Raw genomic sequence first — 23,660 nt, 5'->3', positions numbered from 1 at the left:
TTTTAGGGAGAAAAGAAATAGGTGTTTCACATCAGTCGTTTTCTTCTAAGAGAACTAGAAAGATTTGGTTAAAAAGAAAGATACGGGCTTCCCTGGTGACACAGTGGTTGAGAGTCCGCCCTTTGACGCAGGGGACACGGGTTTGTGCCCCGGTCCGGGACGCGGAACGGCTAGGCCCGTGAGCCATGGCCACTGAGCCTGCGCGTCCGGAGCCTGTGCTCCGCGACGGGAGAGGCCACAACAGTGAGAGGCCCGCGTACCGCAAAAAAAAAAGAAAGATACCAATAATATTTACATATTTTTAAAGTGGATAGCTTAAAGTTTTAAACTAAAATAGCTACTTATTTACAGTTGCAAAGCTCTCTGTTTACATCGTCTGCCTGAAGACTGAGAACAATGGACATACCTGGGACTCCTTCAGTACAGGGTCACCATACACAGATGTGGAGTTGTGCCTTGCCTAGGGGTGCCTGGCAGAGGGACTGAATAGGGGTGAACTACAGCCCACTCTTTGCTCCTTAGGCGGGCTGCACTCTGACTCAGGGTTGTGTCTCCTGGAGGAAGCGGGCACCTCTTTCTAATTTGCACAAAGACACTGTACAGCTAGCCTGACTCTGTGTCTGCGCTTCGTCCTTTCGCCCTGCATGGAAACACATTGCCTTTCCATTCGACTATTTTCTGACTTTAACTTTCTCGCTAATTCCAAACCACTGGTTGCTTCAAAATTAATATTTTCCATTTTTGTCTTGAAAGGAGCACATGTATATGTGGCAGAGACAACATAGGGAAAATTTGCAAATTCCAGTCCAGTGATGTTTCTGTAATAAATTCGTCTTTAGCCATTTGGAATTAGATGAATTTGGAGACTACGAAAAAGCAATAAAAGTGAGAAATCTCAAGAAAGACAAACTTTGTAATGGTCCTGTCTCAGGGCTAACTAGTTAGCTCCCTTGTTTAGAATACCGTGATAACGAGCCAGGTTTATGATTTAAAACCCCCAGTTAGCATAACACAGGGGAAAACTCTATTCCATCCTCGCAGACTGAAATTCTATTGCCACAAGTGTGTTCTTTGGTACAAGTTGGGATGAAGTAAGTGTACTTCATACTCATCACCATTACTGGAAAAACAAGTATACAACCAGATGGGAGTACGTTTGGTCAAAGTCAGTTCCGTCATAACTACAAAGTTCATCATTCCTCATCAGTAGAAAACACATCCAGATGTATTTGCATTATGTGATGGGAACCACAGTCAATATGATTGAAAGCCTATAATCATGTGGTTTTCTCAAGAGCTTCAACAAGACACTAAAGTTTTGCTAATAAACCAGAAGAACAACTCTGACCCCACCAACCTGACTCTGACTGGCAGTGTGGATATTACAGGAGTTAAGTTTCACCTTCAGCGGGAATTCGATTGAGAAGCCCAGCCCAGCACCATGAGAGCTCCCAACCATGTGTTTCTGTGCAAAATGAATCACTTGATGGGAAACAGGAAATCACTAATAAAGGCTGTTTTTGTTAATTATACACGGAGTTAGAACCGGAATAGGGGAGAGCAGGGGTTTTTTTAAAGCCAGATTTGAATACTGTATATTGAGGGCATAAACAGAAAACTAGAAAACTTTAAATTGTCATTGACCTCATGTGCACTGAAAAAGGGCTAAGTGTCCCCAGGAGCAGTCCTCCCCCTTCTCAGAATCACTGCTACTTAGATCAAGCACTTTTTATGTAGTTAATATTAGCACAAACCCTTTTTCTGCTTGCCGGCTTCCTAGCAACCTGAAGCAGAGTATCTGCTTGCCAATCTGCTTTTGGTAAAAAGAAAAAAAAAAAAAAAGAACAAAAAACACCCAGTAAATTTGCCCATAGCCCTGACGAGACAGGAATATATTCAATAAACTCCGTGTTGATTTTGTGAGCCCGGCATAGGATTTATGTTGTCAACCGTCTGACCTTGCTGCACTTTCCCCCACAGGCCAGGGAAGATGTGATCCACATGCTGAAGACGGAGAAAACCAAGCCTGAGGTTCTGGAGGCTCATTACGGGTCTGCGGAGCCGGAGAAAGTGCTGCGGGTCCTGCACCGAGATGCCATCCTGGCCCAGGAGAAGTCCATAGGGGAAGATGTGTATGAGAAACCCATCTCAGAGGTAAAAACATACCCCGACAAGTCCCTGAGAAGGAAGCCTCAGAGGGATGTCTCCACATCCTTCCATTTTACACGCTTTAACGTTTTCTTTCAAAGGCAAGCATTTTATGATGCCCTAATATAGAATTAAAGTATAATTAAATAATTCAGAATTACTGTGGATACATTTCATTGATAAGAATTGTAGAAGTATTTCCTTAAATATACTTAAAGCCCGAAATATGTTTCTCATGTGATTATGATAGTTACCTGCTCTTCAGTCTGTTATTCTTTTATTTCTCTAAGAAGGGATATGTGTAAAAATTTGAGGTGCTTATGGGTTTTAGCATTGAATTTTCAGATTATTATCAAATTGGTAGCCTAAAATTAAACTGATTTTTATTATTGATATTTATGGTTATAAAGCCACTCAGTTTTGATATCTTATAGACCATTAAAATGATCTCATGTGAATGGCTAAAACATAAAAGTTGAAGCAAAATCCCAATGGAAGGCTTAGGGCAGTTCTTTAAGATGAAAGGGAATCGAATAGGACAATATTTAATCATTTTTATACAAGACTGTATTAGGAACTATCAACTATTGTTGTTAATTACCCATGATATTACATGTTAAAAATACTCTCATATCATCGTAGAAGTTCAATGAAGAATCAGGGAACCAGTTGATGGATCTAGCCATACTGACTCTTCGGAATTCATGTTAAAAAAAAATCATAGCTATGAAATTAGTATCATAAATGAATAAAGAACACAGAAATGAAAAGTGCGAAGCAATTTATTGTAATTTAGCTTAAGACAAGCCTTTGCAGCAGCTCAGCTTGACAGATCTCAGAAAGACCTGCTTTAGAAAGTATTCACGACAGATTGACAGCCCATAATTTTCTAATTTCTGCAACCAGGATGAACTGGAGCTCTGTTCTCATCTTTTCCTTAAGCATTAAGAGTAATTATCAATATGTGATAGAATAGAGTCAACTGGCTGAATCCACTTTCACGTTTGAGATAACCCACAGTTATTAGCTGCCTGTAGCTTTGGGCAGGTCACTTCAGCTCTCTAAGCCTTAGTGTTCTTCTCTGCCACGTGCACATCTCATAGCGTTGTGAGGATTAAATGAAGCAACGCCTGTAAAACTTTTAACATAGTGTCTGGAACATACTAGCTACTCAACAAATATCAGCCATTAGTATTTGCTGGGAGCTGAGGGTGATAATTGCTCACACTCTTAATTAGTTCCAAACCTGGAGAGACTCGAGGAGTAAAAGACATAGAGAGGTCAAAATATCGGTTTTTTTGTTTTGTTTTGTTTTGTTTTTTTTGCGGTACGCGGGCCTCTCACTGTTGTGGCCTCTCCCATTGCGGAGCACAGGCTCTGGATGTGCAGGCCCAGCGGCCATGGCTCACGGGCCCAGCCGCTCCGCGGCATGTGGGATCTTCCCGGACCGGGGCACGAACCCGTGTCCCCTGCATTGGCAGGCAGACTCTCAACCACTGCGCCACCAGGGAAGCCCAAAATATCAGTTTTATATAATTATTATAATCACCTGGACTGAAGAACTTGGCTTGGATAAATAGTATCATTTGGGCTTCTTAGTTCTTTTCTCCCAAGTTAGAGCTTGGTATGACCTCTCAAGGAAGAGGTAGGTCTGCAGATCACACACATCCAGAATCACTGCCTCTGACCCACTGAGTTCTATGGACAGTACATAAAGGAAGGCGTTTCCAACTTACCTTCAGAAAGTAGGCCTAACCCAAGTGGACAGAGGAGCAGAGCAGAAAACACCCACCTTTCTTTTGGGTTGTCCTGTTGGAGTTCGCTTAAGCTGGGCATGCTTCTTGGTTCCTTTCTCCCCTCAACTCAACAATCTGAACAGTTGTTCCTCCCTTGGGGAGGAAGGAATAAGGAGGTAGAGGGAAGGACAGAAGCTACTTTTCCCAACACTGGCAAAATGGTGAAGTCCTGCTTTGTGAGAGAAATAGAATGCTGAAAGGAGAAAAGATTTCTTCCACCATTTACAGATATTTGGTTTCTTAATCCTTTGGGCTTAATAATCAAGTTCCTGTTGCTCAGGAGCAAGAGAGTTGCTTCCAAGTTCATGATGTAAGAATCCCATATATTGCTGTTCCATTAGCCTCCTGGTATCATGAGAAGATAGTCCAGCTCTTGTTCCTAGAAGCCATGCTGTACCTCAAGCCAAAAATCACTGCTGCTTATTCCAATTTTCATCCCAAATTAGGCCCAGCTAGGTCATCCAACAGAACCCACCAAAGGTTAAGCAGTGAACCCAATATGGTGGACCCCCCTCTCTTGCCAGGTATCTGGGGAGAAATTAAGCAGCAAATATTAAATCACCCTGAACTTCCTTGTAAACTAAAGTCTGAGATATCAAAGTTCATAATTCTTAAGCAAAATTGCAAAGAAATTAAGGGTTCAGTTTCTTTCCTTCCCAAATTCTTATTCTGCTTAGCCTTAGCCAGAAGGATCTTAACCTTAGGCATTTTCAAAGTTGAATTAACACATCCTGAAGTCCTTTATTCTGTGTTTACTCAAAGAGTCCAAAGATTATTAGGACACGTGCAGTTATCATTGTACCAACCTCACATTCATAAATTGTTAAAAATGCAAGAAAAGCCCCAGCTGCAAGGTCCATTTTTCTCAAGTGTAATAATATTCCTTGACCTCAGGACTCAGCACAAAGCAGGCTCATGTCACCAAGATCAAGGCAGAGACTTAGAGGGTGTCTGAGGGAAGGAGGATGGATAGAGAAAATCTTCAGGTACAACAGGATGCCAGTCAGTGTGGGGGAACTTGTCCCCATCAGACAGAGCCTGCCGCCATCAAGAGGCTAATAATTATGGGAAATGGCGAATCCTGGGTTGGTTGGAGGAATCTGTTTCATGCATTATCGTTGCCCTCAGTGAGTGGCATTTGAAACCTATCTGTCTTTTTGTGAAGTTTAGGGATTTGCGGTGGTGACGTCCTCCATGCCTAGGTCTTGTTTTAGGTGCTCTGCTTTTCCACCTGCATGTTTTTATTTATTTATTTATTTTGGGCTGCGTTGGGTCTTTGTTGCTGTGCGCGGGCTTCTCGTTGTGGTGGCTCCTCTTGTTGCGGAGCACGGGCTCTAGGCGCGTGGGCTTCAGTAGTTGTGGCACGCAGGCACTGTAGTCGTGGCCGCGGGCTCTAGAGTGCAGGCTCAGTAGTTGTGGCGCACAGGCTTAGTTGCTCCCCAGCACGTGGGATCTTCCCGGACCAGGGCTCGAACCTGTGTCCCCTGCATTGGCAGGCAGATTCTTAACCACTGCGCCGCCAGGGAAGCCCCCACCTGCATATGTGAAATCTCTTGAATCTTTTTCTTTTTTCAGCCATGATGTCCAGGCCTAGGAAACCCATCTTGTACCAATGGTTTTCCTTACTGCCCTCTTGTTTCGGTGTGGTATTACCCCTTCCCGCAGGTGACCTTCTGAAGCCTGTCTGCCTTGGGACCTAGTGGGGACCTAACCTTACCCAGGTGACCGTTCCTCAGAACTTCGCCTTCCCTCGTGTTTGAACTCTCTAATTCTTGGGTAACTTGTCCTACTCAAGGCAACAGAAATGTTTTCTTTTGTCACAACGTTTCCTCCAGTAGGAAGGCTCAGCTGAGTTTTATTGTTATTGTTGTTTTTGACTAGTTTTTCAAATGGCCCCTTCTTTCTCTATCACTATTTTAGGGATCGCAGAGTTTTTGTTTGTTTGCCTCTAACTTCCCCTGTGTTTTCAGACCCAGACATTTGTTTTCTGAATATTACCTTCCGTATTGTGTAGTGTGTGGTCACCCTCAGCGAGAGACGCAAAACCAAGGAGTTATGAGTCTGCCAAAAGGATCCTTTGTTCAACACAAATCTTATCTACTTGTATGTTCTTGAGTTGGATGATCTCCTAAGGAGTCTTTTCCCGTCACAGCACACCGGTGTTTGGACTGAATCTACTGCTGTCCTGCCTGAATCCCCTTTCGTTTGTCATCTTTCCTTCGAAATCTACGTCTCCAAGTTTCTGGAGCATGTTCGCTCAGGGCCCATCCACCATGGCTGACACCATGAAAATCACCCCAAATTGCTTTACATATCCTACCCTGACCTCAGATTTTAATTCTTCAGCATGTCTATATTTTATGTAACCGCTTTGAATGGCTGTTGCAGTCTTCAAGAGAAAGGGCCCCAACTGATCTCATGAAGAACCATCTGCAGCTGACAGCATGTTCCTCAAACGTTTCCTTGATCCCGACACCCTCTTTGTGGGGCAGTCACGCTGTTCTGCTCTCTAGGCTCTCCTGTCTCTACCTCCTCTGTCACCCATTCTGATTCAACAAAGACTAAAATCTCTCTCTTTTTGTTTTCTTATAGTCCTATCTTTAAGGGCACTTAGATCCATTTCCCTTTTTGGTCTTTCCAGTTTGGTCCTTAAGGCCTCATGTTTCCTCTTAAGTAGATTTCTCTCTTCTCAAATTCCTTAATATTTTTCCCATTAGCTCTCTGTTGATAACAGAGCTAAAATCATTCCCTAAACCATGATCCTTTTGTCTGAAACATACTGAAATTTCTCCCCATCTCAAGTCCCTGAACTTCTTCTCCACCAACTTGATTCAGGTATACTCTTTCCTTAGTAAATTTTGGCCTTTGTTGCTATGATGATCTCATTCAATTTTCCTTCCACCTCTGTCCAAGTGGGAGCTACATTTCCAAAGTAATAGGTGCCCATTTCGCTTTCACTATTCAGTAATAAGAACTACCATTCCTCTGTGGTTGAGCCACAATTTGGAGCCTGAAAACCCAAAGCCATGGGACACAGTATACATGATTAATGAATCCGCTGGGAGGTGGTCTTCAGAGTCTCTGGACAAGCCACACAGATCCAAGAGGTCAGCCCACTTCAGTTCTCTCCTAGGAGCTCAGTGCAGTTCCAAACAAAATAACGAGAAACAGGGTCTGGCACAGCTGATCTGTTGCTACCTATGTTAGTTCCTACATCCTGAATTTAAAACTGAAAACTAGATCCTCACACAGTAATGCTTTATTGCTAAAGAGGAATTTACTACCTTTGCAGTTTAAAATCTGGTCCGCAGGGCTTCCCTGGTGGCACAGTGGTTAAGAATCCGCCTGCCAATGCAGGGGACATGGGTTCGAGCCCTGGTCCGGGAAGATCCCACATGCCGCAGAGCAACTAAGCCTGTGCGCCACAACTACTGAGCCTGCACTGTAGAGCCCACGAGCCAAAACTACTGAACCCATGTGCCACAACTACCGAAGCCCACGCTCCTAGAGCCCGTGCTCTGCAACAAGGGAAGCCACTGCAATGAGAAGCCCGCGCACCACAAGGAAGAGTAGCCCCCACTTGCCACAACTAGAGAAAGCCCGCGCGCAGCAACGAAGACCCAACACAGGCAAAAATAAATTAAAAAAAAAAAAAAGAAAGTCTGGTCTGCAGTTCTGGGTGAAAAACACAGCTCACACACCAATGTGTCAGCATCCTTCCGGATGCATGAAAGGACAAAAAGACTGTCTTCCTGATTATGCAACCAGTGCTGAGGTCAAGCTGCACTGGTGTAGGTGAGGTGAACACAGCCCACAGAGACAACAGCAGCTACTCCAGGGGCCTAGTCCCAGCACGGTAGCTGCTGAGAACAGCCAATCTCAAAGGCCCACACGGACAGAACATACTAAAGCTAGGGCCTAGCAGTCCTACCTAGGCTGCCCTGGAACAATTAATATCAACATATGCTGTTTTTCCTCCAGATGCCCCTACAGTGTTTCTCTCTCTGGGTATCTCAGTCAACCATCCAATTAATAACGCCCCCATCTTTGCCTCCCGAGTTCCTTGAACGGATTGAGGGATAACTGCAGGAGTCTGACAGATGACTTGAAACATTAACTTTATTATTGGCATAAATAGGTAGATGACCACCACCAGGTTCCTATTACTCTCTCCTAGACTCTGGAGACAGCACCTGAGGGAGAGTACAATGTACCATCTTATGGCAGACAGAGTAAAAAATAAGAAATGAAAAGGCAGGGCTGTTCATGCCCAGCTCGCTGTCCCAATACAACCTTTAAAAACCATTCCTTCCTCAGGAAGGAGAGGGTTAGGGTATCAGAAAACAGGCAGAAGTTGCTCTTGCAAATACTCTCAAAAGGAGGGAAGGCCTTACTTTACGACAAAGTTAAGAAGGATCAAAAAGGGGAAAGAGGGCTTTCCTGGTGCCGCAGTGGTTGGGAGTCCGCCTGCCGATGCGGGGGGGCGCGGGTTCGTGCCCCGGTCCGGGAGGGTCCCGCGTGCCGCGGAGCGGCTGGGCCCATGGGCCGTGCCCGCTGAGCCTGCGCGTCTGGAGCCTGTGCTCCATGGCAGGAGGGGCCACATCAGTGAGAGGCCCGCGTACCGCAAAAAAAATAAAAATAAAGATAAAAAATAAACAAAAAAAGGGGGAAAGAGCTGCTCCTTGCACATTTCTGATGATGTCCCATCAATGCTTGACAAATTCTATAACATATGGTGAAAATCACACTTGTGGAAAAATGGAGAGTTCTTGGGGAGAATATTTTGTAACAGGGAGTTATTCCAGTGAAAAAACCTCTTGTATAGACTGTCCCATTAAGACTGAAGTAATTTATCAGAACACATAAAAGTACGATTTGCCTCCCTGATGATCTCAGGTATGGCTGGCCAACCTGGGCTTCACCAGTCTGACTGGTCACCTGTTCTTGGGCAAAGGGGGTGGAGGTCTAATCAGAAGGCACTGAGGATTATGGGGACAGAGGTGGAAGGAAAATTGAATGAGATCATCATAGCAACAAAGGCCAAAATTTACTAAGGAAAGAGTGTACCTGAATCAAGTTGGTGGAGAAGAAGTTCAGGGACTTGAGATGGGGAGAAATTTCAGTATGTTTCAGACAAAAGGATCATGGTTTAGGGAATGATTTTAGCTCTGTTATCAACAGAGAGCTAATGGGAAAAATATTAAGGAATTTGAGAAGAGAGAAATCTATTTAAGAGGAAACATGAGGCCTTAAGGACCAAGCTGGAAAGACCAAAAGGGAAATGGATCTAAGTGCCCATTATCTCTTTTATTTTGGGCCCCATAAATGATTCATTCACAATGAAAATATAATAAAGTTGTACAGGGAACCTCAGAGCCTCCTTATGACTGAAGGGCAAATGTGCAACATCAGGGGAGTAGCTCTGAAGCTGATACCCATGGAGCTACTCCACTGAGTCTTACAGAGTTGGCTGTGGGATTAAGAATGGATTCTAAATATATCTGATTCACCTAGAGCAGTGGTTCTTAACAGGGAGGGGGGCATGGGGACTTTTCCTTCCAGGAGACATTTGACAACGCCTGGGGAGAGTTTTGTCACAACTGGAGGTGGCAGTACCGGCATCTAGTGGGCAGAACCCTGGGATGCCGCTGAGAATCCTATAGTGGACAGGACAGCCCCTCAAATAAGAATTCCTTGGCCAGAAATGTCAGTAGTGCTGAGGGTGAGAACTCCTGCACTAGGGTTTGAAGAGGAGAGTAGGATAGGGAACTATCGATATTGTAAGATTGGGTCCAATTTAACACACATGTACTGAACACCTACTTTCTTCCAGGTGCTGTGCTAGGGACCAGGGACTAAAAAGATGATCAAGGCATATGGTCCCTTAAAGATCTTATAGCCTGGCTGGAGAAACAGACACAAAAAGCCCTGTAATAATATTTGATGAGATCTCTTTTAGTTTGAGATATGTGCGCTCTGCAAGTTCTGAGATTCTCCCTATATTTAGTACCTCTTGAAAGAAGAGGATTGTGGGTCCTTCATATACTTTTCCTAGAAATGCACTTAACTGCAAGCCTTAAAAAAAAAAAAAAAAGGTTGCAATGAGGATAATTTCCTCCTCCCGGGGGAGGAGTTTGGTGCCTGCAGAGCTCTTTATTTTTCTGAGATTAGGCCAGATGCTATTCTCTTTCTTTCTGAGTATAGGGCTTCACCGTCTCATTGAAACAGTGAGTTTGCTCTCCTGAAAGGTTAGGAACCACACATATGTTCACAGAAAAAAGGCCAGAGGCCAGAAATTACTGCAGCCCTATTGTGGCTAGTTCATAAATGCAACTGGCCTAGAGAAAATGATGGCATGGGGAAAATGGCAGAGAAGAGCAGACTCCGTGTCCTCCCCTACAGGTAATAAATCATTAGACCAATGCAAACGAATTATTTAGAGTCCTCCATAAATGAAGTAAAGTATTAAGCTCTTTCCCATGTTTGTGTCCTCAGCTGGACAGACTTGAGGAAAAACAGAAGGAAACCTACCGGCGCATGCTAGAGCAGCTACTGCTGGCCGAGAAGTGTCACCGGCGCACGGTGTACGAGCTGGAGAACGAGAAGCACAAGCACACGGACTACATGCACAAGAGCGACGACTTCACCACCCTGCTAGAGCAGGAGCGGGAGAGGTAACTGCGCACGCGCGCCCCGGAGGGCCGCGCTCTCGTCCTGCCCTTCCTGCCCTGGATCAGATTTCCACCCGTGACTCCGCGGACACGTGCCCGGGGTTTAATTTCTAATTTCCTAACGGTTTGCAGAGAGTGAGACAGACTTTGCTTGGAACTATTAATGTGAGCATGTTGGGGGTTCGTATAAATACGGCAACACATTCCCACTGGGATGTGAAAAGCCAGAAAGCCACAAACTAAGGGAGCTTCTGTTTTAACTTGATCAACGAAGCATTTACGTTTGAAAAGCCTCTCTACTAACTGCCTTCTATTAGAAATAATATACTTTTTCTCTTTGGGATTAAAATGCACTTATTCAGTGAGACAAATTATCACCATTTTAAATGAATCCTATTCATTCTTAAAACGGGTATAGAAAACCTTACTACTTGGTTGTGTATGAATTACTTAATGACTAGAGTTACCTGCTTAACTTTTTCAGGGTTGCATAACTCTTAAAACTCAGTGTAAAACAAAACAGAACAAAAATTCAGCGTTGAGCCTTGAACACTGTAGGTAGTTTTCTCAGACCAGGGATTAGCACCTTTGAAGCAGAGACTTCAAATTGAAACGCTTTGTGATGAGCTCTTTGATACTCTCCAGTTTTTCAGCATCTTCTTTTTAGCTTATTCTCTCCTTTTCCTCCCCTCAGCTGAATGGTTACATCTGTGAATTCCACAGTCTTTGAAACCAATGACATTGAATCCCGATGCTTTGAGTTACCAAGCGTGTCTGCTTCTGTGTTTAGGACTTGCAAATTAAGAGCCACTGGGAAAGAGCTTCGCCAGTCCCAGCTTTGCTATATCTAGTTACAAAAAGGAGATCTGGTTTTCCCAGATTAGTTTATTTGCCAGAAAAAGTTACCTCAATAGGAAAGTAAATAAAAGCGTGAAACAACAGGTTTGTGTTAAATTTTTAAGTTATTGGTAATGTTTACTTATTATTGGACTTGGTACATCTCTTGAGGAAGGAGAAATGGGAAAGGGAGCAATGGCTGGAGTGTTAGGTACAATACCCTCCACTTACGGTTTCTTTAAGTCTGTCTTCTGCTGCTGGAAGCTCAGGTTTATCAGCTTCTTGTCTGGACAAATAGATGGTCCAATTTGATACTTTGGGGCAACCAAACAGTGAGAATAAACTCTACCCCCGCAACCTCCATGAACTTTCCGACCTCAAGCATAGGTATTGCAGACAAGGTTTGAATGACCGTGTAAATTACATATATCTAGGTGTCCTGTGTTGGAATGGGGTCAGGTAAGAGTAGCAACTTGTTTGATATTTCTTTAAAAGATCTGAAATCAGATAATTTTAAAGAACCAGCTGTGTGAATTAATATTTTCTGATCACTTTGTAAATCATTTGGTCTAGAACCAGATAGGTCTGCCTTTTCTACAATTTCCCACCTAAGCTAAATGACTGAGGTGAATTCACCTACAGAGTGGTAGGTTTAAATGAAGTATGTGGATGGAGAGACGGTACTTACCCAGCTATTCCTTTCTTTTTTGTTTTCCTAATATTTGTGTACTGTGAGAATAATTGAAATAATAACACTCGATGGAGAGCTCTATAGTTCACAAAGTACTTTTATATTCATTATACAACGAGCCTGTCCCAAGTGTACTTATTTACTAACTTCATGTTGACCAATTCAAGACTAACAATTCCAATCCCCTGCCCCTCCTCTGGAGTTGTTTAATTTTACTAGGGCAATTACACAATGATTTCTCCTGAGCAAAGCGCTATGTAGGAGGTTTTAAAAATCAAAGCAGAATTTAAAAATTATATATATCATGATGCTTTTCATACTTTGATCAGCACCGTTGACATATGTCACCAGATGTACATGTTTTAGATAAGAATCTTTGACTCACTAAATATCCAACCACTTTGAGACTCTGAAACAGTAGTTTTGACTCAACAGGTTATACTTTAGTGCTTTATATATTTTCCTGTCAATGTTTCTGCCCAGGCCACCCCCCTGACTGACCACCAGTGCACATGCTGTGGGCACGTGCTGACCGACGCTCATTATGCTAAATTAGACACCCTCACTAGGACCCTGATAACTGAAGCTGGCATCGCTGAATTTCCCTGCGTTCTGATCTGAGGCGTCCTCGGTGACTGGCTTTGCTGAGTTCCCTGGGCAGTGAAGCCTTTAGGATTTTCTCAAAGGTCAGGCCTGGGCCTCCCGCTGCCCTTTGGAAGAGGCCCTGCTAAATCTGCTTTGGGTTAAATCCTCTTTTTGAAGTAAGCGGTCATAATTAGATGTACTTATGGGGGCTGGTAGTTTGCTGACCCCGGGGCTTTCTTTCCCGTGGGCAATGTCGCCAGGGGCTGGTCCCCACCAGGACCTGGGCCATGGCTCAGCCAGGCCCCAGCGCCCCACTCGGCCGCAGCCCCTGCAGGGGAAGCTGGGCTACTGCTGATAGAGAGCTGGTTTTTCTGAGCTGGAGTGGGAATTCTGGCATAGACTATTCCAAGTCCTTTGTTTGCCTCTTTGTTTTGCACTCCCTTCCCTCTTTCTCCGGAAAAGTCCCTTTTCTGAAAAAAAAAAGAGAGAGAGAGAGAGAGAGAGCGCCAAGAGCTTTCCTTCAGAAACATTTCCCTTTAATTCTCCTGTGAGCATGAGTGAAGGAAGGAAAAAAGTGAGACGAGATAAGCCCAAGTTGTTTGTTCCCTGTAATCACCCAGTTTCTACTGGGGGTGTAACTCTGCAGGCTGCCTCTACCTAGACAGCTTTCTGATTTGGTGGCCATGGGCGGACGGGAGTGCAGACCCAGGGGACCCTCCACATGTGCAGAGCATCTAGGCTCCGTTCTCTACACTTGTCCTGCTCTGTAAGGGTTTCTCACGCCCTCTGGAAAATGGTTAAAGGTAATAACAAGGGACCCAGGCAGACAGGATCAGTAGCTATCCAGATTCAGATATTTGATGAAACCAGAAGTCCTTGGTTTTCAAAAACAAGCCTTGGTTTGACTAGTATTGCAAAAGACTTCTGAGTTCAGCCCTTTCAAGTCCCTCATCCTACAGGTTGGGTAACTGAGGCCCAGAAAAATCATGTAGCTCAACTAAGACGACAGTGCAGGCCACTGGTCCAGCACTGTTGTACGAATGAGTCCCTTGGGCAGAATGTCTTGTTTTATGTTTTCTTCGTGTGTGTGTGGCGGGGGCGCTCCCAACCTCCAAGCTCTTACGTCCAAACTATGACACAGAATCTTAAAAGGCATTATGATGGTTGTTGGGAGGATATAAACAGATCTATCTGGACCACTGGTGTCTTTCAACTGTCAAGACTGGAGAAGCTTTGGAACAGCATCTGCTGGAAGGAGCAGCCTGGGGACTTGTTTTGGAGTGGAGTTGGAACAGCACACACAGTGTTCTACTTCTGTTGCATTCTGATAGGAGGCTGATGGTAGTTATGGGGGAGCTAAATAAAGCACCCCTCCAAGCTACCTCCTTGTTATGGCCACTCACCTAGACCCTGAAAGTGTAAAAACTAAGCAGAAGTTATTTTTCACTTTTCAGGAGTTGTTAAATTCATCCTATATAAAAACTCCACAAATTAAGTGCCTAAAATGGACAAAGTATTGTTCTGGGCTTCCTTTATGCTAAACCAAAAGACCCATCATAATGTGTTACCATCATTTAGTGCTATTTATTTTTACAAATAGTTGTATTCCCAAATTAAAAAGTGGAACTAGCATGAAAAAATGCATTGGCTTAACTAGCATTGTTTAAAATATAGATGAAAATATCCTTCATTGCAGTAATGAAGATTAGATAAAGAAAGCTCCCTTTCTAACTAACTGCTATATTCTGTTTAGTCCATATTTTGAGTCAACTTGACCTTAAAAGGCATAATTCTGAGCACATGAGATCACCTTCAGAGTTTATGCTTTATTCTCTGTATGAACTGCAAGACTTTGTAATTTTAATCTTACACTTTCTCTAGGGCTGCTTCAAGAATGTCAGGATAGAGAGAATACAGTTACATCAAAAAGTGCTTTGGAACATAAAGACGTATTTGAGGGGGATGTGTGTACGCATGTGTGTGTGTGTGTGTGTGTGTGTGTGTGTGTGTGTGTGTAAATGATGTGGGGAGGACTGTCTAAATCTATAACTGTAGATATAGATTTGAAAGCTTTTGGATTCTATAGGCTCAGCTGGGACTACATAAATAATTACATCATCATATAATATTGCAGCAAGCCTTCCAAGTATAGGGTCATTTTTTAAAAAACTACAAACCAGCATCTCGAGAGAAATCTCTTAACTTGTGAAGCAAAGAATGCAGGAACAGGGGCTTGGTGGAGGGGAAACTTTCAAGCCCCATTTTGGTATTGTTCCTTTAGGCCTGGTGGCCTGTGGGACAGGCTGCACCATTGCACTTGCCTGTGGCGGGGATGACCGGTCAGAGCAAGTTTGTGAAAAGTTGCTCTAGCGGCCTGGGATCCTGGGAGATATTCTTGGCACACTTTATAGAAAAAGGTGCACATCTAGTTCCCTGGCATATTTTCCCTAAGTTTCTCAGATTTAGATGCCTTATCTCTAAACTATCGCAATAAAATGGACTTTTCTCATTGGTAGCGCAGAGAAGCACACTAAAGTACTTTGTAGAAAAAGATTGCTGCTGATGTGTAAATGATCAAGTCTGATCGTGCAGAAAGTAATCAATAGGTGGAACATATCAGCAGGAAACAACGGAGGCCTCTTGTCTGTGCTTAGCCCTCAGCTACATGCTGCTCACTAGCTAGACTAGATTTCATTGACCCCCCCCCCCGATACGCTGGACACGTACACATCTGGTTTAATCCTTACAAAACTGTATGAAGTATAGTTACTATCCCTATTTAGAAGATGGGAAAGCAGGTTAAATTCCTTCCACCAAGGTCACTTGCCAACAGTTAATTGGAAGAATCAGTGTTTGAACTGAGCTTCCTACAGTAAAAACAAACAAACAAACAAAAAAAAACCTTTTCTACTTCCAAGTTCTTACCTTCTGATTGAAACGAACACTTCATTTCTCCAACGTTTGGAGGAAGAAAAGATGACTTGAAACGTTGGCTCTGTGTATGGCACATCCATTCTGTTTGCAGGTTCAGGATTCGAATTCACAGACCTTTACCTGTCATTGAGATATGCCACCTACTATCAATATCCTGACCAAGAAAATTGCTGACCAAGAAAATTGCAGGGAATAGACAGCTTCTAAGAAAGAAGAGGAATTAGAATTCAGAGACTCAATCACAGAAAGAATGCGTTTTATGGTTGATTTTCTGAAAGAATGCCAGGATCAAACTCCACCTTCCAATGGCTCTCACTCTTGCAATTTGCAAATCCCACTTCCTACTGGAAAATGTGATTGAAATGAAGGAGCCTGAGGTGATTTTGATTTTGCATAGCTAGGGTGTTTGTGTTGGGGGATGGGATAGGTGGGGACAGTGTAAAGGAAGTGATGTTATATCTTACCTAAAGGGACCAGGCAATCGGTGACTCAAAAAGATAGCTTCCCAAAGTTGGAAGATGGGAGTTGGAAGACAGTTGGTCCTCTTAAAAGACCCAGGATATTAACATATCTACTATCAGCACTGTAGAACTAGGAGCCTGCTACTCATTCTTAAGTAGACACCCCCTGGATGAAATATGAACGAGCGCATTAAAAATGCCCTTGATGTGGGCTTCCCTGGTGGCGCAGTGGTTGGGAGTCCGCCTGCTGATGCAGGGGACACGGGTTCATGCCCCGGTCTGGGAAGATCCCACATGCCGCGGCGCGGCTGGGCCCGTGAGCCATGGCCGCTGAGCCTGCGCGTCCGGAGCCTGTGCTCCGCAACGGGAGAGGCCACAACAGTGAGAGGCCCGCGTACCGCAAATTAAAAAAAAAAAAAAAAAAAAAAAAAAAAATGCCCTTGAGGTGCATTTCACCAGATCCCATCTGTACAAAACTGCTGAGTCTTGGGTGGGTATAATCTTTTCCCCAAGCTTTATAGTGTTCTCATTCTCAAGGTCATTGAGTTAGCAAACTCTGATCTAAGATTCTTCAGAGTTTTATTAATATAACTTTTAACAGATATGCCAGGGAAGATAGGTTATCTGATCAACATAATTTTCTAACTAATCAAAGGTTATGATATGAATTAATTTACTTTTACTGTTATGGAAGATATTTCTCAAATACATTTTACTTTTTTAAGAAAAATTTTAATATACCACAAAATCCAGTTAAGTCATATTTGAAGATTTCAGAATCTTGTAGTGCTGCTATCTGGGTGACTCTGTATGTTACAGCCTCAGGGCCTATCAGATTATATTCAAATCTAAATGTCAATTATGGTTGTATTTTATTGTTGATAGGATGGTGAAGATGTTTTCCGGATCTTAGGGCTTAACCCGGCTAACTGAGAATTTTAGTTAATTAGATTCGACATATTTGGACTTTTACAACAACAGCAACAGAACTTGAACTAGGAAGGACTCTGATATTACACAAAGGGGTGGGATAATAATCAAAGAAAATTGGCCATAAGAAAGGAATAGCGTTGAAAGGGAGGTCTTGCGAGACAACAGGCAAGAAACATATTTCACTGCTTAAGATTTTAGCATGTAAGAATGCCTCAGTCCTGGTATTTGATACCCCTTATTCTAGAAAAGTCCTAGGAGAGGTGAGACTAGAGGGCGGTATTTGGAATTTGAATGTGAGAGTTAAAGAGTGAGAGCCCAGTAGTGGGAGGTGGTCAGCTTGTCAGAGTCTCTCTAGTTCTGAACCAATCATTGGGAAAGGAAAAATGGAGAGTAATATAAACCCCAGATATATGGGTGTGAAGAATTTGAGAATGGAGCTATTACTAGGTAGAGTCCAAGGGTGTCTCAGTCTGCTTTGGCTGTCATAACAAAATAGACTGGGTGGCTTAAACAACAGAAGTTTATCTTCTCCCAGTTCTGTGTGCTGGAAGTTCAAGATCAGGGTTGCCAGAATGGTCAGGTTGTGGTGAGGCCTCTCTTCCTGACTTGCAGATGTCCACCTTCTCGCTATGTCCTCACATGGCCTTTCCTCTGTGCATGTACATGGAGAGAGAGATTCTTATCAGGCCTCCAATTCTATTAGATGAGGACCCTACCCTTATGACTTCACCTAACCTTTTTACCTCCTAAAAGCTGTATCTCCAAACATAATCACGATGGGGGTTAGGCCTTCAATATATGTATTTGAGGGGGCAAATAGAAAAGGGCATGGCAAAACTTGTGGTTCTCCCTCCAATAACTCAAGAGCAAGAGAGTAAAACTTGGTGTCTGACGTGTCCAGTTGGAGAGAGCTTGATATAGCTTCAGTATCCTGCAACCCTAAAGGAATATCTAGATTTTTCCCTGTGCTTCTGAAGGGCCATGGGAATAGCTGATTCAGGGCTGGAATGAGAACAGAACTGTGACCCATTTGGATCAGCAATCTGAGCAGGAATGCAACTGAGGCCAGAGACCACAGTGTGCTTCTCAGAGAATGCCAGTGTGGAAGGATGATGCCTACATGCCCTCCCCCCCATCCCTGATGGCCCCAGAACTCAGCCCCAACTCCAGAAATGGGATCCTGAAGGCCTAGAGTTAACCCAGAAGACCCCGACTTGACTGAGGAGTCTTTAAATTTACAAAGGAAAACCTTACTTGACTGAGTTTACCGAGAATTAACTAAAATAAAATAGAATGAGGCAGAGGCGGCGGTGGTGGTGGTGACCGCTAGCCAGTGTAAGATGACAGTGGCGCTGTTGGTGGCAGCAGGTGAGGTGGCTGGACCTGGCCTGGTCCGAGCCGCCACTGCTGAAAGGATGACCCAAGCCAGGAAGCGGGCTGCTGAGCCTCGACGGCCTGTGCGCTTGTAACTGCCCCAGCCAGACACACTCCTACCCTTGACGTAGCCATCCTTCAGTGAACCTACAGATGTATTTTCTCAGGAGCTCAGCCTGACCCTACCTCAGTGATACAGGAGGAAAGACCCGCTGTTGTATTCAATAAATAAATAAATAAAATGGAATGGGAGCCCATAAAAGAAACCTAGAGATATAGAAATATGAAGATAATTGTATTTCTTGCACGCATGAGTTTGAGGCCTGCCGTTACTACCCCCTTCGTTAGTAAAATCATCCAGGTGTGTGCTAAAGAGAAATAAGGTAGTATTGTGTCTGGTTCCAGAGTACTGAAGGTGTGCTTACTAATGTTTTGTGAAATTTAGAGGATCATCTGATCTAAGTCTAACCTTTCCAGCCAGTTAACTCTTTCCCTGGTTTACTCTAGCTACATGGTACCAGACCCCCTCAAGATCTGTAACCTAGAAACAGTTGTTTTCTCAGTCTCCTGCATTTCACTGGGAGCCAGAGAGCCTTGAATTCAAATGCTGATTCTGCCACTTAGTAGACGAGTTAGATAACTCTTGGACAGGTTATCTAACCTTCTGATTCTTGGTTTCTTTACCTATAGAATGGGGATAACCTATCTCATAGAGTTGTTTATGTTCATGAGATAATGAATATAAAGCCCCTTCTACAAAGTATAGCATATACTGCCTAAAGGTGATCATGTCTTCTGCTCACCTGTGTATCAAACACTAAGAGGAAAACTATGACGGTTTCACTAAATCACAGTTTACATTTTCTCAGACTAAGATGTTCTGAGAACAATGCAAAGTATTGGAAAAGTAAACTATACTGTTGTCCCGGGGTAGTTGTTTTGTATTTAGATTGTAGGTAGACTCAGGAAAACTGAAAACCTACTACAAACAGAGAATTCAATAAAGTGAGGTGGCAGGGTACAAAACTACATAGAATCAATATTCAAAAATCAATAGTTTTCATATTTCCAAAAGACAAAATAATATAAACTATATTAAATATTAACTATCTAGGAATAAACTTAAGGATGTGAAAGATCTACATGAAGAAAGGTTTTTAATGCTACCTAGAGATTTGAAAAAGATTGAGACCAACGGAAAGGCTTACCATTCTAGGAGTGGAGAACTCAACGTTGTAAAGATGTCATCTCCGTATTTTAATCCACAAACTTAATGTGGTCCTAATAAAAACACCATCAGGTTTTTTTTTAAGCATCAGAACTAAATGAAGTTATTCTGAAGTTAATATAAAAAATACACAAACAAGAATAGTCAAATATTGAAAACGAAAAGTAGTAGAGAAGAAAAGTTTCCTATCAGGAAAACTAACAAACAAACAAACAAACAAAAAAACAACTCATTTTAAAGCCACAGTAAGTAAAACAGTGTGGCACTGGTATATGAATGGACAGATCAATGGAGCTGATATATTTCTAGAAATAGATTATAGTAGATATAGAAATTTAATATATGTTAAAGATGGCATTCTAAATCAGTTGGAAAAAGCTGTGTCTCTTAGGAATGGCTATTATTATATTCATTTTTATGTATAGGATAGGTATTTTATTTGTAGACATGGGGAGAGTTGCCCATATTATAGCCAAGGCTATTTTTTTCTGTCCTGACCTATGTCAAGGGAAGATTTAGCATTTACTTTTTAAGTTTCCAAAGGATAGATAAATCCCATGTAATAAAAAATTATATTTGAGAAATAAAATATATAGCAAGAAAGTGATGACTTACTTTCTACCAAAAAAAAGCAGTATTATGACTTTTAGCCACATAAAATTTTATGAGAAGTAAAATATGTGGTAACTATTGGCATCCTTTGGAAGAAAAACTGCTATAGTAACTTTGCTGAGGTCATAAATTTACAGCTGTTTTTCTATAACTTTGTATATTTAAAAAATGAATACATTAAAAAGAAGTGACAACACATTTTATATAGTGAAAAGATTAAAAGCTTAAGCCCAACTTGGACTGATTTACTAGAATAACCTGGGGAATAATTATTTTCTTTCCCCAACAGCTGCATAAAACAATGAGAAAAACAGCTAATCTAAAGATTTGTACCTAGTAGTGTATCAAATTGAGTGATTTAAATGCATGTATTTTTCAGAGAAGTTATTATGGGTTATTAAATGGAGTCCAGATACAAATTCACTTATTTAGAAAGTCTAATGCAAATTGGCTTATAATTTTTGGATAAAAAAGTTGATTGCAAGTGGTACAGTGTATGTATGAAAATAAAATTTCATGCCTATCTTCACAGTTAATCAGAGAGCTCTCAGGAACTAGAGCAGATGGTAAGTTTTAAGAAACACACCATGAAAATCATTAGGAAATAACAAACAGCCCAACTAGAATGGAACTTTAATTGACAAATTTTCAATCAGTAACTATAGCCTTAGACTTCCTGGTGGCGCAGTGGTTAAGAATCTGCCTGCCAATGCAGAGGACGCGGGTTCGAGCCCAGGTCCGGGAAGATCCCACATGCAGTGGAACAACTGAGCCCGTGTGCCACAACTACTGAAGCCCGCGCTCCTGGAGCCCATGCTCTGTAACAAGAGAAGCCACTGCAATGAGAAGCCCGCGCACCACAACCAAGAGTAGCCCCCGCAGCTGCAACTAGAGAAAGCCCGCCCGCGTGCAGCAACAAAGACCCAACGCAGCCAAATAAATAAACAAATAAATAAATAAATAAAAATTAAAAAAGAAAATAACTACAGCCTCAGAGTCTACCCAAGTGACAAAAATACAGTGAATTTCCTAATGTAGTGACAGATTTTTAAAAATGATTTCTGATCTATCAGTACACTATCAATTGTAATCCAGGCGGTTGTAATGCCAGGCAATTGATCAATTCTGACAGGCATTCTGTATGTTAGAAAAGACAAAAACAAAATCTCCTATAGATTTTTTTTTAGTTAATTGACGCATTAGTGAAATATGTAAGTTCCAAAGAAAACACCGGAATCCAGGTTGCAAAAGCAACTGGGTTAAAAGTGAACATTTCTAACAACTGATTGGCTGTTTTTGGTCCCCAAATTTCAAACTAGTTGAATTGAGTTTTTAATTGAGCTGATAGTTTATTTCAGCATCATGGATAAAATAAGGTATTGAAAAGTAATACGTAAGATTATTCTGGAATGAAAAGTCTTAGGAATGCTGCCCTAAATTGGCAGCCATAATAAATACCAGGCAAAAGGGTTTTTTTGCACAAATTCATACACCAAGAAAAAGTTAAGAAAAGAAAGTGCTGGGAAAATGTGTTGTTTCTTAGCACCTACAATGAATAATTTTTACTTCCCCCCCCCCCCCCCCGGGATGGAGGAAGGTACTCAGATTAGCATTACAAATCCTGGATTTCAGAGAGGGACTTGGAACTTGGGAAGGTGTGTTTTCAGTGGTTGGAGGTTGTTCCTTTCTGGCTTCTTGACCAAGTGTACCCTCTTTTTCCAAGAATGCTTGTGTTTGGAAAGTACTTCATGGAGGTGAAAAGTTTAAACAGAAAAGATTAATCAAAGGTTGGGGCTTTCATGCTCAATGCATAACATATTCAGCTCTTGGATGAGAACTCTTAGCTAAGAAACTATTCAAATAATATTCAGGGGCTGAATGTGAGCTTCAACTGCAAACTACAGGTCAACTTTACTTAATCTTAACTCATTCCTCTTAAATTCAGAAATGTTGAACCTTAAGGATTTGCTTTATATTTTCCGTATAGTTTTCAATATCCTATAGGAGTTCACTGAGAGTTAAAATAAATAAGCATTTATTTTATTCTGAAATGCTTAAGGAAGCACGTGTGTCTGACCTGAAATGCGAAGGAAACTGGAAGTGGTGAGCTGACTGTTCTGCACCCAGTGTGCTTTAGAAAGGGGCAATGATCTGGTCCACCTAGTCTTTGTCATTTGTCACAGTGTCACCAGATCCTGCAGTATTCTAATGACACAAGTATTCTTACTTTACCCACGTATATATACCTGCCATCCTTCCCTCCAGTACTTTTGACTTGCTCAGCTTTCCAATGCTCACAGATTTGTCTGACTCCTGCAATCTGTAATATTTGAGAAGCTTTGGATTATATTTCTCCCAACGAAGAAGATAAATGTGTGTAGAACTACTGCCCAGACTGCCCATGACCAAACCTCCAGAGAGAGATCTTGGAAGAAAGTTCTCCAGCCCCATCCTATGACTTTCTTCTCCCAGCCTGTCACTCCAGCCCCCCAGTGCATCCACTTCTCAAAGTTCTGGAACACAACCTTCTCTGCTGCAAAACCTGTCTCTTGGGATAAAAGCACACTGAACTGGCAGTCCCAGTGATCGCCCACACACTGAGAAACATCCCGCTTGCCATATGCTAAACTAGATCTTTCTCAGAAATGTTCAGGAAACATGTCCTCTTTATCTCCTGTTCATTTGTGTTTCTGGCCAAGAGGCTATAGATTGGAGGTTCCAGTGACCTTCTCCTTGGGTTCCATTAATTTGCACAGAACTTAGAGAAACATTTTACTTTCTAAATCTCTGGTTTATTATAAAAGGATACAACTCAGGAACAGCCAGATGGAAGAGACCCATGGAGTGAAATATGAGGGGTGGGTGCAGATTTTCTGTGCCCCTCTCCAGGCGCACCACTTTCTCCAAATTACCATGTGTTCACCAACCCAGAAGCTTCATTCTTTTGGTTTTTTATGGTGGCTCCATTACATAGGCATGGTTGACTAAATCATTGGCTATTGGTGATTGAACTCAATCTTCAGTCTCTTTCCCCTCCCTGAAGGTCCAAGGAGTGGAACTGAAAATTCTAACCCTCCAATCCTAGGTAACCTAGGGGCTTTCCAAAAGTCACCTCATTAACATAACAAGACACATTTATTACTGTCATCCTTTAGGAAGTTCTAAGGGTTTTAGGAGCTCTGTGCCAGAATCAGGATGAAGACCAAATATACATTTCTTATTACAAATCACAATATTACAGGAACAATTGTAAGCAACTGGTTTTAAGAGCCACTTGTTCAGGTCATGATGCTCAGTGACCACCTTGATGTTTAAAGGAAAGTGGGAGGGACTTCCCTCGTGGTCCAGTGGTTAAGACTCCACCTTCCGATGCAGCGGGTACGGGTTCAA

General features: G+C 42.4%; 1 protein-coding gene across 10 annotated transcripts in view; it reads left to right on the top strand.

The window, feature by feature from the left end:
* The window catches only part of FILIP1 (filamin A interacting protein 1), a 193,971-nt gene that overhangs the window by 127,012 nt on the left and 43,299 nt on the right, over window positions 1–23,660 (top strand). For all 10 annotated transcript variants that reach the window (XM_073789365.1, XM_073789363.1, XM_073789367.1 and 7 more), the window contains 2 exons: window positions 1,981–2,154; window positions 10,440–10,618. In XM_073789365.1, the coding sequence (XP_073645466.1) occupies window positions 1,981–2,154; window positions 10,440–10,618 (353 nt within the window). The remainder of the gene's footprint in view (window positions 1–1,980; window positions 2,155–10,439; window positions 10,619–23,660) is intronic.

Source organism: Tursiops truncatus, chromosome 12 (assembly GCF_011762595.2).
Source record: "Tursiops truncatus isolate mTurTru1 chromosome 12, mTurTru1.mat.Y, whole genome shotgun sequence".
Classification (NCBI taxonomy): Eukaryota; Metazoa; Chordata; class Mammalia; order Artiodactyla; family Delphinidae; genus Tursiops; species Tursiops truncatus.
This window is presented reverse-complemented; position numbering and strand designations above follow the sequence as displayed.